This window comes from Lissotriton vulgaris, chromosome 5 (assembly GCF_964263255.1).
Source record: "Lissotriton vulgaris chromosome 5, aLisVul1.2, whole genome shotgun sequence".
In the NCBI taxonomy this organism is placed as follows: domain Eukaryota; kingdom Metazoa; phylum Chordata; class Amphibia; order Caudata; family Salamandridae; genus Lissotriton; species Lissotriton vulgaris.
Genome location: NC_141693.1, coordinates 1,062,089,901 through 1,062,103,544, shown reverse-complemented (window position 1 = coordinate 1,062,103,544; position 13,644 = coordinate 1,062,089,901). Strand labels below are relative to the sequence as shown.

At 42.4% G+C, this 13,644-nt stretch overlaps 1 protein-coding gene across 4 annotated transcripts in view; it reads left to right on the top strand.

Annotated features, from left to right (window-relative positions):
• Nucleotides 1-13,644, top strand: part of SH3PXD2A (SH3 and PX domains 2A) — an 842,113-nt gene that overhangs the window by 753,864 nt on the left and 74,605 nt on the right. For all 4 annotated transcript variants that reach the window (XM_086922729.1, XM_086922728.1, XM_086922730.1 and 1 more), the window contains one exon: nt 4,946-5,029. In XM_086922729.1, coding sequence (XP_086778855.1) covers nt 4,946-5,029 — 84 coding nt within the window. The remainder of the gene's footprint in view (nt 1-4,945; nt 5,030-13,644) is intronic.

The window sequence follows — 13,644 nt, the reverse complement described above, 5'->3', positions numbered from 1 at the left end:
GCTGATATTGCCAATTACAATCATCGCAACTTTTGTTGTTTCACAAGCAGGGTTAGCGATTTACAAACCTATACTGTAGCTTAGATCTGTTGAAGTAATTAAAGAAAGACACACATATTAGGTCTCTGTGAGCAACCAGAATTAAACTAATGGTTCCAAACGGAACCCTTTTCCTTTCTTTGAGTTTGCCTACTTCCCACCTCCTGATCTGGTCCTTTCCAAGAAAGTAAACGTAATAGGTTGAGCCTGCAGTTGCCTGTAGAGCTGTACAAATAGAGCAGGGCAGGCTGAACAAGGGGGAGTTCGGTTTGAGAGGTGACTGTGCCATTAGAGCAACAGCAGGAACCGAGCCATCCAAAGGCCTTTTATGGAATGTAAAAATATGACGAGACCATTAACAGTAACATTTTACAGAACAATTGCACATAAATTCTAATAACCATGTCTCAATAGGTGTACCTTTTATTAAAGGTCCCCATGAAAGTTTGTAAAAGGAAATGGCCTGATTGTGGTGCCATGAATGAACCAAAAGACTCCTACATTTTTGGTGTCCTGTACATTATATAAACGGGCAAAAGTATTATTACATGTGAAACAAAATATAGCATGTTATAGATTATTGAATTACTTTTAGCTTCTAGGTCGTCTGAAATGTTTAAATTAAAGAGAAATAAGCCCATTGATGTACAATTATTTGCACAAGATCACACAAATGGGCACAAGCAGAAGAAGTCGAGATATGAACCAAGGTTTCCTGGTCACTCAGTGTGAAATACAGCCTTAGGAGGGATATCCTCCTAGTTTTACAGAAAAGGACAAAGCTTTGCGTGTATTTGTATTTCGAAAAGATAAATCAGTGGACTGTGTTCGGCAAAGCCTCTGGAAATTATATATATCAACCTGAAACTAAATAAAAACATTTTTGTAGAAGTAAAATACAGAAAGAGGCCACAGAAAGTAATAATTCACGTCAGATTTAGTGTTAAAAAAAAACATCCAGCAAACGACATTAAAGTGCATCATTCTGGTTCTCCATGGTATCCCAGGACTAAAACAAACCTATTTCCTAAGGAACAAGTAGAGGAGAGAACATGCGTTATCAATAAGAGTGAAGTCGCAGATACTGCAATTCAATTAGCGTGACCGGATTTGGAGAATTAACCGCATCGCTGCGGCGGCTTTTCCCGCTGTGTGCGACAAATTTTAAAAAGCCGCGTTACATGACGAGCTCAGCTCGTCATCCACACACGGCCACCGTGGCTGATGACGAGCTGAGCTCGTCATCAGCAGCGAAGAGGTTAAAAACCAGGAAAGGTCAGATATAAAAGTAGGACTGCGTGCCTGTGTGTGTGTGTATTTATATATATATATATATACATATACACACACGTTTACATGGCTACATACCCTTAGCAATCGCAAGACCGCCCCCCTGCCGCCCCCTGCTCCCCACTCTGTCTCTGCTGGATGCAGACACGAGCCTCCTCCTGTGCTGCTTGGCTAAAAACAATACGTTTTTTTGGACTTCAGAGGCCCCTGTGAAAGGGGAAGATACCTTTCAATCCTGCTTCACAGGATGACCTGGCCTTTGTCCCAAAAACCGAGAGATGTAGCCAAAATTAATGAAAGCGTTGGAACACCAGGACAGTCCTCTGAAAACAGTGACTGTCAGGGAAAATCTGGTCACCCTAAATTCAATTCGACTTGCTGTCAAGTTACCAGCCCTCAGTAGATGGATCTGAGAAGTAAACTTGACTTGCTGTTGATTATAATTTTAATTTCTCTTTCTGCATTTATTATAAACTGTAATTTCAGTGGAAAGTGAGAACAACACCTTTGTGTTTGAATTATGCCCAAACTTTAACACACCAGCTCTCCTTCATTAAGCAGGCCAATGTGTTTTTTACACAGCAGAGCAGTGAAGTGGCCAGAGTGTTTGATATGATGTTCAAAGAGAGCCAGGCATTTGACCCGAGCCCAGAACAGGTCTCCTTGGTCCCAGTGTCTAATTTGAAGCGATGGTTTCCGGTGCTGGGCACCTGCACTTACTTGTCAACACCTGTGCTTGTGAATGTCTGCCACATGGTGGCACTGTTTGTCTAATTTTCAAATGTAAACAGCAGCAGTTTATGAATTCAATATAAATATTTAAAATGACCATTACCTTTCACCCATGCCATTCTAATAGCTTTGGGGGCTGGAATAGTCGGAATTGGCACACTTTTAGAAGATTGATGGTTAGAAGTTGTGCTGGCACTATCTTTGGCAGCACGGGCAATGATTTGTGCAAGCTGCAATGTCCTCCTGACAAGGGTCCAGGCACTTATTTGTTTACAAATTAAGCATGACTTGGTCCGCCCACTAACATGTAAACCCTAATGTTTGGAAATCCTGTTACCTACAGCTTTCACTCATGCTTTTTAAACTTGCAAGGCTATACCATTAGCAGCAAGAACTCTTTACAGTTACATGTCTTCAGAACAGGGGCTCTGAGGGGGCCAGAGCGGTATCTGTCTGTTTTGTAAACAAGCAAATGTTAAAAAAAAGCTAAAGTGGTCCATTTTGCAGCATTTGATGCCAAAGTATCTTGCCTGACCATCTTTTGATTTTGATAATGGGCAGAGTGCTGAAACTTTTCAGGCACTCGTCCTCAGTCACAGATCTGGGTTGAATCCATCATCGTTCTTTAGCTCACTGCGCCACTCCAGTTCAGGCCCCTTGACCCTGTTCCTCGTGGGAACAGTCCAACCCAAACTGCGAAGCCAGGTCTTCCCTGGACTGGAAACAAACATCCTGGAACCGGTTTGACAGTAACATTCAAACCCTCAACCTTCTGGTCGAAGGCCAAGTCTGCTTTCTCAACATATGAGCAGGAATGAGTCATCACCAGTACCAACTTGCATGACCTCAAGACCCATGTGGATACGAATGCAGCTACCCACATCTCAGTAGTTTTAGCCTGCTTAATCACCCCACCCTCCTTCCCAAACTTGTGTTTTTAACATTCAAGACAGGGCCTTGGATTTGCCTTCATCTTCATCTTTCATTTCAACACTCTCCGCTTCACCTGCACGCCACCTTCCTTATCTCCAGTTCCATCTCTGACAACGGGCTCCCCACAGGCTTTCCCTTAACGGCTGTAGTCATTCAGTCTGATCTGCTACATTGACCTTGGCAACAAACACAAGTTTCATAATAGAACCACAAATAGAGCTTCTGATTTCAGAATTTAGATTCATTCTTTCTCAGTCATTGAGTGGATGACTAGAAATATTAAGAAGTGTTTGAGTCTCTTTAGATGTATATTCTATTAATCGGAGCCCAAGTTGACCCGGCTGCCAAATCTTTCTTTCATTGTCTAACACAGGTGAATCTTCTACATTTGCCCATCTGGGGCAAGCCACTATTGGATTCGAAAATCATATTTGAGGTACACAAAGAAACATTATTGGGATGTACCAAAATACCATCTATGTAAGTACCATTAGGTGCAAAATATAGTGGTGTGGCTTTCATATCATCTTCAACTTTGGAGCATTAAATCTCAAGCTTTGCCTAATCTACACTGCCTTCGAGCCAGGGGAGTCTCCTTCAAGGCCCTATGTACCATCTACCTAGTCTTAGATGGATGGCATTGACCTGAACATCCGTTGGTGAACTTTGCACCACTGAGCCATTTCTTGCCTTTTACTCGAACTTCAAACCCGAAAATTCAACACATTTTGACACAAAGGCTTAGCATTCTTTGCCTTTTTTGCGAAACATTTGAAATCCCTTCTGACCGGCTTAAGGAATAATCACAATCACATTGCCTTCGTAACTGCTCTCTTGATATAGCTGTTTCCCAAAACTCAGCTATTACTAGAATTCGCTCTGAGGAAGGATCACTGTCCGCTGCACCCTATCTTAGCAAAGTCCTTATCTGTACATCTTGTTCACTGCACCAAGATCGGTGTGTCTTTCTGACCACATGGCCAACCACTTTTCACCCACACACTTTTACACTCATGTGCTGTCATTTACCCACACATACCTTCCTGCTGTGCCTGTCTGCTCTCGCACAATTCTTTGCCCACTGAGCATCGCTCAACACTATTTCCAACCACCCTTCAAGCACTATGCTTCAACATGACTGGAACACCACTATTCTCCTCCCACACAAATACCCCAACTCTTGACATTTAGGTGTCACTAGCCAACACCTTTACCTTACAAGTTCAAAAAAGAACTTTTCAAGGTCACAAAAGTGGCCCCAGTGCACTATAAACATGACAACAGTGAGAAGCAATGATTCTAGACTTCCCATTTGTATGTTTGAGTCTCCTTGTGATGGCCTTAATTAGCAGTCCCCTTTAGAGGTGATTCTCATTCAGGACAGTGATTGTCTTCATTGTAGTGATGCATTCAGCCAGTTCCTCGTTCTGCATACCAGTATCAGCCGAAGAGGCTTCGAGACCAAGTAGAGACACTAAGACTGTGTGGACCTCGTGGTTTGAGAGTTACTCAATGTAGTTTATATTTGGAAGTCAAACATTTGGTTTGCAAAACACTTGGCAGCTCCTTGCACGTTTGTTCATAAATTTAAAAAGAAATAGAGGGAGAGCTTTCATTTATTTGGCCCCATGAACGAACACATGATCTGTCCACTCTGTAGATCATGTGTGCTAAATTAGGACATTTTGTTCCAAAACATCGAGAGCTTGCAATAAAAGGGTATACTTCTTTGTTTTCAAAGAGAAGACCGCGATTCTTCTGTACTTGCATCCAGATCTCAAAAGGTTCACCTGTTTCCTCCATTTGGCTAATACCTATCACTTTTTTTGCATTCCATGTAATCAGTTAGCGCCATGGTTGTCTTCCATGTAATTTTCATGGTTATTTTTTGTTCTCATCTCCCCGTCATCTTCCTTTCTTTTTCTTTGTTTTCATCCATGTTTCCCATCAGTTACTAAGAGACGCAAAGCTCACCTGCGGCGCCTGGACCGGCGATGGACTCTGGGTGGCATGGTCAACAGGCAGCAGAGTCGAGGTGAATTGACTTCCATGACTGGGTCACATGTGGCAAACTGATACTGCAGTAAAGTGCATGAGAACATATTGGTTAAAGTTGTCTGTGTGCATCCTACTCCCCATGTTGCTGTTTTATTGTTTAAGCTTCTACCATTTTTTGTCAGCTTTGCCAAAAATGTCTTCATAATCCCATTTCATGACTGTTGTCATTGTTTGCATACAATAGGAGCGTTTCTTGAAATAAATCTGTGCTATGGTAACACTGGGCAATACTACCAGTAAGCTTTCCTATGGGGGAGGGGAGGAGGACCCTGCACCTGAAAGGATCCAGAACACATTTGGGAAAGTGACGTGTTGTTGTCTCAGCACCCATCTGGGTTGATGGTGAGTTCTGAAGGTGAAGCTCTATATTGAGCCTGGATGTGGCTTGATCCATGTTCTGGTTGCTGTGAAAGACCTCACCTGGCATGGTTTGCGTAATATTGGCCTGGGTTTGAAGGTGCCATCTTGGCCAATGGTGGAGATTGTGTTTCTGATCTGAAGGAGACCATGGGCATTATTATACATGTGGCACACTTTACTTCTTTATGCTGGGGGCACCTTTAAAAGGGGTCCCCGGCCCAATTAAGGACAGTGTGCCGCATTATGGGGAATGCACTGCCCCCAAGGCAGCTGCGAAATCGTGCTTCCCGGGGTGGCAGCGCACTCACGTGAAATTCAGAGCAGCTGCTTTGAAGCTGGTTTGTGTTTCACTGTGCAGGTGGCAACCCGCCTCAACTTTAAAGCGGATAGAGATCCCCTTGCTGCAAGGGGATGATTGGGGGGGGTCCATAGTACACCCATTCCTCCCTTCAGAGGGCTGCTCTCAGGGGCGCACTGACAGTGCACCACCTTATATAATGTGCACTGTTAGTGTGTCTCTTGAGTGCTTCTTTGCCTCTGAGCCGGTGTCTGTAATACAGCGCGGGCACAGAGGCAAAGGGATTCTCTAATTTGGATTGGCACGCTCCCATGCAAATGAGGGAACTCCCGCTTGAAGATAGCGCTGACGCTCTATATACGCCAGCGCTATTGGTATTCCAGAAGGGGCTGCTCAGGCATCAGCTGCCCTTTCTGTAATATAAAAGTGCCCGAGGGGCGCGCAAAGAGGGCGCAAACCCCGTTGCGCCCCAGGGAACTGTATGTAATACAGCCCCTGATCTAGAGATTTTGTTTTCTACTAGAGAATTATTACAAATAGGGCGTCATGGACCATACTTACAATAGAGGTGATGGGGCAAAGATCATCTTGAAGGCTTGGGGACAGATGGGGAGCAATGGAGAAGTGAGGGACAAGCCGGAAGCAACAATCTCCCTTCCTTTCATTAGCCTCCCCAATTGAGAAGGAATAGGACATACAATTACACGCAAGGAATAATGAAATTTCAGGCAGGCATAAAGCAGTTATTCGGCAGTGCTATTTCATGCCCGATGCTATCCTGATATTACGGATTTCGCATTGGCTTCTCTTGGAAAATTTTACAACTCCAGATGATGCACAGCACTTTCTACGAAAAAGGGTGCTTGATATTTTAGGTATGGGAATCCGCGAAGCCAGTGGAATCACCAAACACTCCCAGAGATCCTGGACACGATCTGAAACTTGATTTTTTCCGATTAAGCATTATTCAAAATCCGGGTTAAGTTTGTTAAAAAAAAGAGAAAAAGATTCTGCAGTTTTCGCTGAGTTTTTTGGGCATCAGCAAGTAACGAAGTAAGCCAAAGAAACTGAATCTTCCCCAAAACTGTTGGCACAGAGTCTAGTTTGTATTAATTCAGTGCCTCCTGGAACGGAGAGCATTTTTCCAGGCGGAAGAGTGAAAAAAAAAGAGATTGCTGACAGAAGGGAAACAAGTCTGAAAGAAATGAATTTTGTGGTCTCGAAGATGCAGAGAAGCCCCCGCCAACCAGCCATGAGACATTTTTAGAAAGGAACTCGACATAAATTATAGTCTTTGACAGATTATCTAGTTATTTTATGTCAACTGTGTGACTGACTGATTAAAAACAAAATATGCAGCTAGTGTGGGTTCAGATTCATTGAGATTGAGGCGTTCTCAGTGTGTCAACCCCAATGTATATGAAAAGTATCCTATAAAATTCAGTAGTCTGTTTTTCTAAAGTTTGCAGAATTTTTTTAAGCAGTGGCATATTTTCTCATATCACAAATTATCCAGTCTAAATCAAAATCTAATAATAAATCTTGGAGAATGATAGGGAAGAATGTGCTAAAACAATGAGCTACGTTTTCCAGGATTTTTGCATTTGACTGTAAAGCTTTGACAAAAACTTATTTCTGTGAATATGCATTATGAACTCATTTTATTGCTTTTATTTATATGGTTTTAAAGCTCCAAATGGAAAATATGGGAATAAGTAAGTAAGAAGGGGAGTATGGAGAAGACTGGAAGAAATCAATTGTGTGCTTTGACAATTCATCTTTGCAAGGCCGTGGCTGGGAGAGAGGATCGACTTCTCCTTTCAGTGAGGTCTTTATAAATTATTTTGATCTAAATTGACCTTGTTGACCAAAGCTCAGTTTATTTATGTAGCACAAATGTGGCCCTACAACACCTTACAAAATATCAGGATTGAGTATCGAATAACACCCAACAATACAAGCAATTAAGCATCAAGTGAATACTGTGTATCAATCACCAGAAATAGGGCAAATAAACTTTAAAAGAGAAATGCTATTTCTATTAGTCTCATCCAGTGTTATCCTTGTCATGCATGGTCTCTGTACCATGATGATCAAATTTAAAATCTTTGTTTTAAGGCTTCTGCTGAAATTGGAGTCACTCTGGTGGTCATGGGTTCAAAATAGAGGTCCAGCCATTTTCAATGAGGCAGCAGAGGAGCAGGGCAGCAGAGTAGCAGTTCTTTTGCAGCAGAGCAGCACAGCAGTCCTTCCGAGTCTTCCACAGGTCCAAGGGTGTACTGAAAAGTTGGGTCTAAGGGTCCAATATTTATACTTGGTGCTAGCCTTGAAGTAGGAGTTTGGAATTTCCTGTCTCCCTGCCCAGGCCCTAGCGTGTCTGGGGGTACAAAAGACTAATGTGAAACAGGCCGGACTGAAAACCCAAAGCAGCCCTGGCGTTTATCCGACCAGCTCCCTTGAAAGGGGGGTATAAGGGGGACGTGCAAGTGTGAAACACTGCTGCTTTTGTTATTGGGGCTGACATTGCAGCACCACTGCAAAACCAGCCCCCTCTGATGAATCACTGGCCCCCACACTTTCAGCCTCCCGGGGAAATGCCCAATGCCTGGTAATACCATTCCGGCCCTGGTGTGAAACCCTTTGTGAATGTGCTGAGGCAGATCCTTTGTGATGTTTAAGTGTTGTAGGTGACCGCTCCTCCCCTTTTCAAGTCAGATGGCCCATCCTGGCAACATCTCTTACCCCTTTGTCTCACTGTCTGTGCTCAATATACAAAGCTAACTAAAGCTACACCTAGTCATTTGACTCAGGATACAGACTCAGGCACCAAGTGGTTAGGCCAAGAAAATGCTAACTTTCTGAAAGTGACATTTTCAGAATTGTGACTTAAAATCCAACTTTACCATTTTTAGAGGGTTTTAAATTGCAATTCTTTAGACCCCAAACTATAATCCTACCTGCTCCTAATGGAAAGTTATCACTTCTTAAATGTAATAAGGTAACCCAATGTTATCCTATGGGCGAGGTTGGTCTTGAAGTAATGAAAAATGAATTTATTTTTATTTTACTACTAGGATATGTAAAAAGAAAAAAAAAGTACATGTCCAACTTTTTAAATACTCTGCACCCTGCCCTATGGGCTTTATAGGGCCTTCCCTATGAGTGAATTATATGAATTAAAAAGGAAGGTTTAGGTATGGCAAAAGGTTTATTTTGCCAGGCCGAAATGGCAGTTTAAAACTTCAGTTTAATTTACAGTCCCTGTGTACATGTAGTACCACTTTACTAGGGACTCGCAAGCAAATTAAATGTGCCAATTGGGTGCAATGCAATTTTGCCATGTTTTAGAGAGTGAGCAAACACACTTCAGCACTGGTCAGTAGTGGTAAAGTGCACAAAATGTCAATATTCTGGCTGGTCACATAATAAAAAAAATTCATAAACCAACCAGAAAGATCATAGAGTAAAAAGTACACACCGAATGACAAAATAATTGATCAAATATAGAAGCAAAAAGCAATCCCATGATCAGAAAAGCTCAACAAACATATTACTTAAACAAACTACTACTCACTAATAAAAATATCCATATCCTATTTCATGCAATAGATAATCTATATACTCCTCTAATAAAGCTGACATAGAAATTTCACAAGTCTCTATGGACTAATTTAAAGTTAAACATACTTTAAAAGTGAAAATGAATCCAAACAGGCTAATCTGATTCCGCCGACCACACCAAGTGTCTCTACCTACACTCCCCTGTCAAGAGAAGGTCTTGATGTAATAAAATCCAGAAAGCCTTTGGGCACCCTGTGACACCTGCCCAGCAGTAGTCCTCAAATCATTATGCAATACATTTGGTCTTATGATCACCAAAATAATAAATGCTCCACTTAACATAGGCATGGTCCCACCTAATCTCCAGAGAGAAATAGTTCACCCAATCTTAAAGAAATCCCATCTTGACCCAACATACCCTGTGAACTATAGGCCTTTTCCCCCCTAACCTCGTTTAGTGACTAAGATTGTTGGAAAAGTGGTACCTATGAAACTGTAGGCCTTCACGGAGGCTAATCAACTTCTCTTTAAGACTGAAGCAATTTTAGACCAAGCTTCTTGACAGACAGTTTTAAACTCAGCAGTTGACGATCGAAGAATGATTGCAAATGCTAGTGGTTCAGGGCTGATCATACTTGACCGTTCTGCGTCCTTATTCAAAATTGACCACAAAACTGCTAACTCGATAGCTGAATGCACTTAATTGGTTAGAAATTTTTAGTACAGAGAGATCCCAAACAATTCACTTGGGAAAATTATAATCCACCCACAATCAGTTGCCAGGTAGTTTCCCTCAGTGCTCCTCATTATCACATCTGCTTTTTACCCTTTATGGTCAGCCTTTTACAGTGGTTCTAAACCTCGTAAAAGAAACATCCTATTTATAGGCAGATGACACACGGTTGATAATTTACAAAATGAAACACATCATGAGAATTTTAGGGTTCAATCGACCATGCGTACCATCAGAAGGAAGAATGACAATTTTCTTAAATTAAAGTGAGGTAAATCAGTATTTTTTCCATCTTTAAGTCCCATTAACAAATAGGATAATTCACACTAGCCTTCTCTCTTGGAGATTATCCACGACGAGTTACCTCAGTACACACTCTGAGCATTATTTATGATTCCAACCTGAACATGGATGCTTAAATAACGAGTCACACAGACCTGCCCTTACCAAATCAGGCTTCTTCGAAGCGTCATCCCGTGTCTGTCTTTCTCAGACAAAGCTACCCTGACTAATACATTTGTGCATTCGAGATTAGATTATAGACACTCCGTATACGTTGGTCTCCCTAAAAAAAATACAAAGAATACATTTAAAAAAAAAAAAGTCATTTTCAACCTAAAGAAATCTGACTCGCTGTCCCATTTGCTCAAGCAACTCCACTGCCTCGCCGATACGTAAACATATATTATTTAAATCATGCTCCCTACTGCATAAAATCTGCTACAGCCAATCCGCAAATCTTTGGACTGAAAAAAATAAAGTATTCTCCACCCAAAACCATTTACTCCTGTTCCATAGCAATTCAGTGATACAGCCAATAAAACTTACTAGATGGGGCAGTCGTGTTTTTTAGGTACAAGGTGCCCTACCCTGGAATAAAATTCCACCCACCATCCATTGTATCCACCACTTACCTACATGAAAGCCATTAAAACATCACTCTTCAACAAACTTTAATCCTTAGATCTTGTTTTCTAATGACATCAGTTGGCAGTACCAGAAGATTCCGCTAGGGTGACCGTGCCCTGCCAACAGAAATCCTAAAAATAAATAAGATAAATAAACGGATGATCTAAATTAGCATCATGTGGGCAACTGTGTGTTTTGCTAGTGGACGGTTGTGTAAAATATATTTATTTTAAACTCTTTTTTTTTATTGGTGCATGCACACTGAATTGTAAATACTGGGAACAGTTATATTGTATCATCATTCCCTTTGATTTAACATTTGTTAAGTGCTGCTGTATAATGACGTTACTTACAGCATTATTGAATAATAACGAACCTTTAAAATACCGTGCCCTCCCTATAGCCTCTGTATGCTTGCAAGGCCCCCGTATATTTTTCCATTTCTTGGGGCACCATCTACTCTTGTATGTCGTGCGCTCCACTTGCCAACCCCAATCTAAATCATTTGTCTATTCTTCTACTGTCGGAGTGGTGATTACCTCCCATTTCTATGCAACATTCCTTTTTGCAACCATTGCTGCTAAAGCCAGCTATTGTCTTACATGTCTTGGCCAGTCTTCTTCTCCTGCGGTCAGCAATAGGAACCATTTTGGCTCCACTTGTACCGCTAAGCCTATTGTTGCTGCCATCGCCTCTGCTATTTTCAGCCAGTATGCATGGAGGATTGGGCATTCCCATAGTAAATGATAGAAGGACCCGTCTGACTCGCACCCTCTGTGGCAAAGTGTGTTGTCACAGTGTCTCATTTTGTGCAGCACTGATATGGGATAATATACTCAATGAAGAGTTTTTAGTTGTATCAATTGAAACCTTGTTCGAATTACCACTTCTCTTGGACTTTTGAGCTCCTCCGCCCATTCCTCCTCCTCCAGGGGGCCCAAATCACGTTCCCAGGTACTTCTCAGTGTGCCCAAGGTGTCTGGAGCCTTTTTGGTTATCTTTTTATACAGCACAGAGGTAGTTTTATCCTGTAGCTGTTCTGTAAGTATCCCGTCTTCCAATGTAGAGACTTCCACTAGGGTCTCCCCCTTACTAATATATTTATGTAAGGTGTGTCCTAACTGGGTGTATCTAAGCCACTTCCCACTCCCCATTTCATATTCCGTTTGTAGGGTTGTTAACATTATATAAGCCTGTCCTCTCCATAAATCCCCCAGAGTCTCCAGGGTCAATAGATCCAAATTGGTAAAGCCCCCAGGTCGCATATTCCTTTCGGGCGGTCGCCCGCCCAGAGGGGCGTCATCCCTGTAAGATATTTTGTCGCTGCATGCCATGCTCTTACTACTGTTCTGGTATGAGTTTGAAGGTTCATCCCAGCTCACCTGGTGTATATTATTGCCCGGGGCCCTTTCCTGCCTATGGCCAGTCTATCTACCCTGTAAGTTGGTTTGATCCCCTCTCTGAAAATCCATCCATCCATTGATTGTGACCAACAGGGCAGCCCAGTAGCAGCTGCGAATATCTGGTATCGCCAGTCTCCCCTCATTTGCAGTTTGCCTAATTCTATCTGCGGCACAGATCCTCACCACAGTAGCGCTCCGAGTTCCGAATTCACCCTTTGGAAGAAGGAAGGGTACCTCTCGAATGATGTGTTCTGCAGAGTATACAATAGTCGGGGAAGAGCCATAATTTTGAATATCGCTGTCTGGCCCATCATGGCTAAGGGTAGGGTATGCCAGTGTTTGGCATCTGTTATATGTCTATCTAGTTGATGGCCTAGATTCTTCTGATAGAACTCTTGGGCATCCTTTGTTATGTGGATCCCAAGGTATTTAAAGCCTTGCTCTACGATGAGCACTACACTCCTGGTTGTTTGCCTGGGTATCCCACCCGCCAAGGGAAAAAGCAGCAACTTGTCCCAGTTGATATGGTATCCAGAGTATTCTCCGTATATGCGAAGTATCTGTAACATTCGGTCTACCGATTGTCGCAGTTTCCTAACGTCTAGAAGGATAACATCCGAATACAGAGATATCTGTTCTTCCCAAAATAGGGGACAGTGGACAGCCCTGTCTTATCCCCCTCTGCAAGGGAAACACCTGAGACACCGTGGCATTGACCCGTACACTAACCAATGGCTGCTGGTAGAGAATTCTAACCCACCATGTGAACTTGGGGTCCATACCCAGCTGCTCCAAGTCCCGCGAAAAGGTAGTTCCATTCCACACTGTCAAATGCCATTCTGGGGTCTAGGGACAGAAGGGCTGATTGCTCTCCTGGTTCCTGCTCGGTCAAGTGGAGGACACCAAAAAACCTCTGGAGATTTAGTCTAGTTCCTCTGTAGGGCATAAACTATGATTGTTCTAGGTGTACAAGGGAGGTAATCACTCCTGCCAAGAGCATGGACAAGAGTTTTGGCAGGACCATCATCTCGTAGTGTAGCAGAGATTATCTTTCATTCCACAACTTTTGTCTTTATGAGAAGATTTGAGATAGGCCCGGAACTGTGTATGTTTTTGGCATCCGCATTTTTTGTTTTTTCTGTGGAGAGACCAGTAAATAGTGCCTACCCGAGGTGATCTGAGACCTTCTAATGGTGTAAAAGGCATTTAAGATTCTAGCTAATTCAGGCCTGAGGGTGTTTATCTGATTAATGAAGGATCTGACTAGTCATATTCTTGTATGGATGATTAATACCTGAAGATTCAAATGTTGGTGGACAGATGTCTAT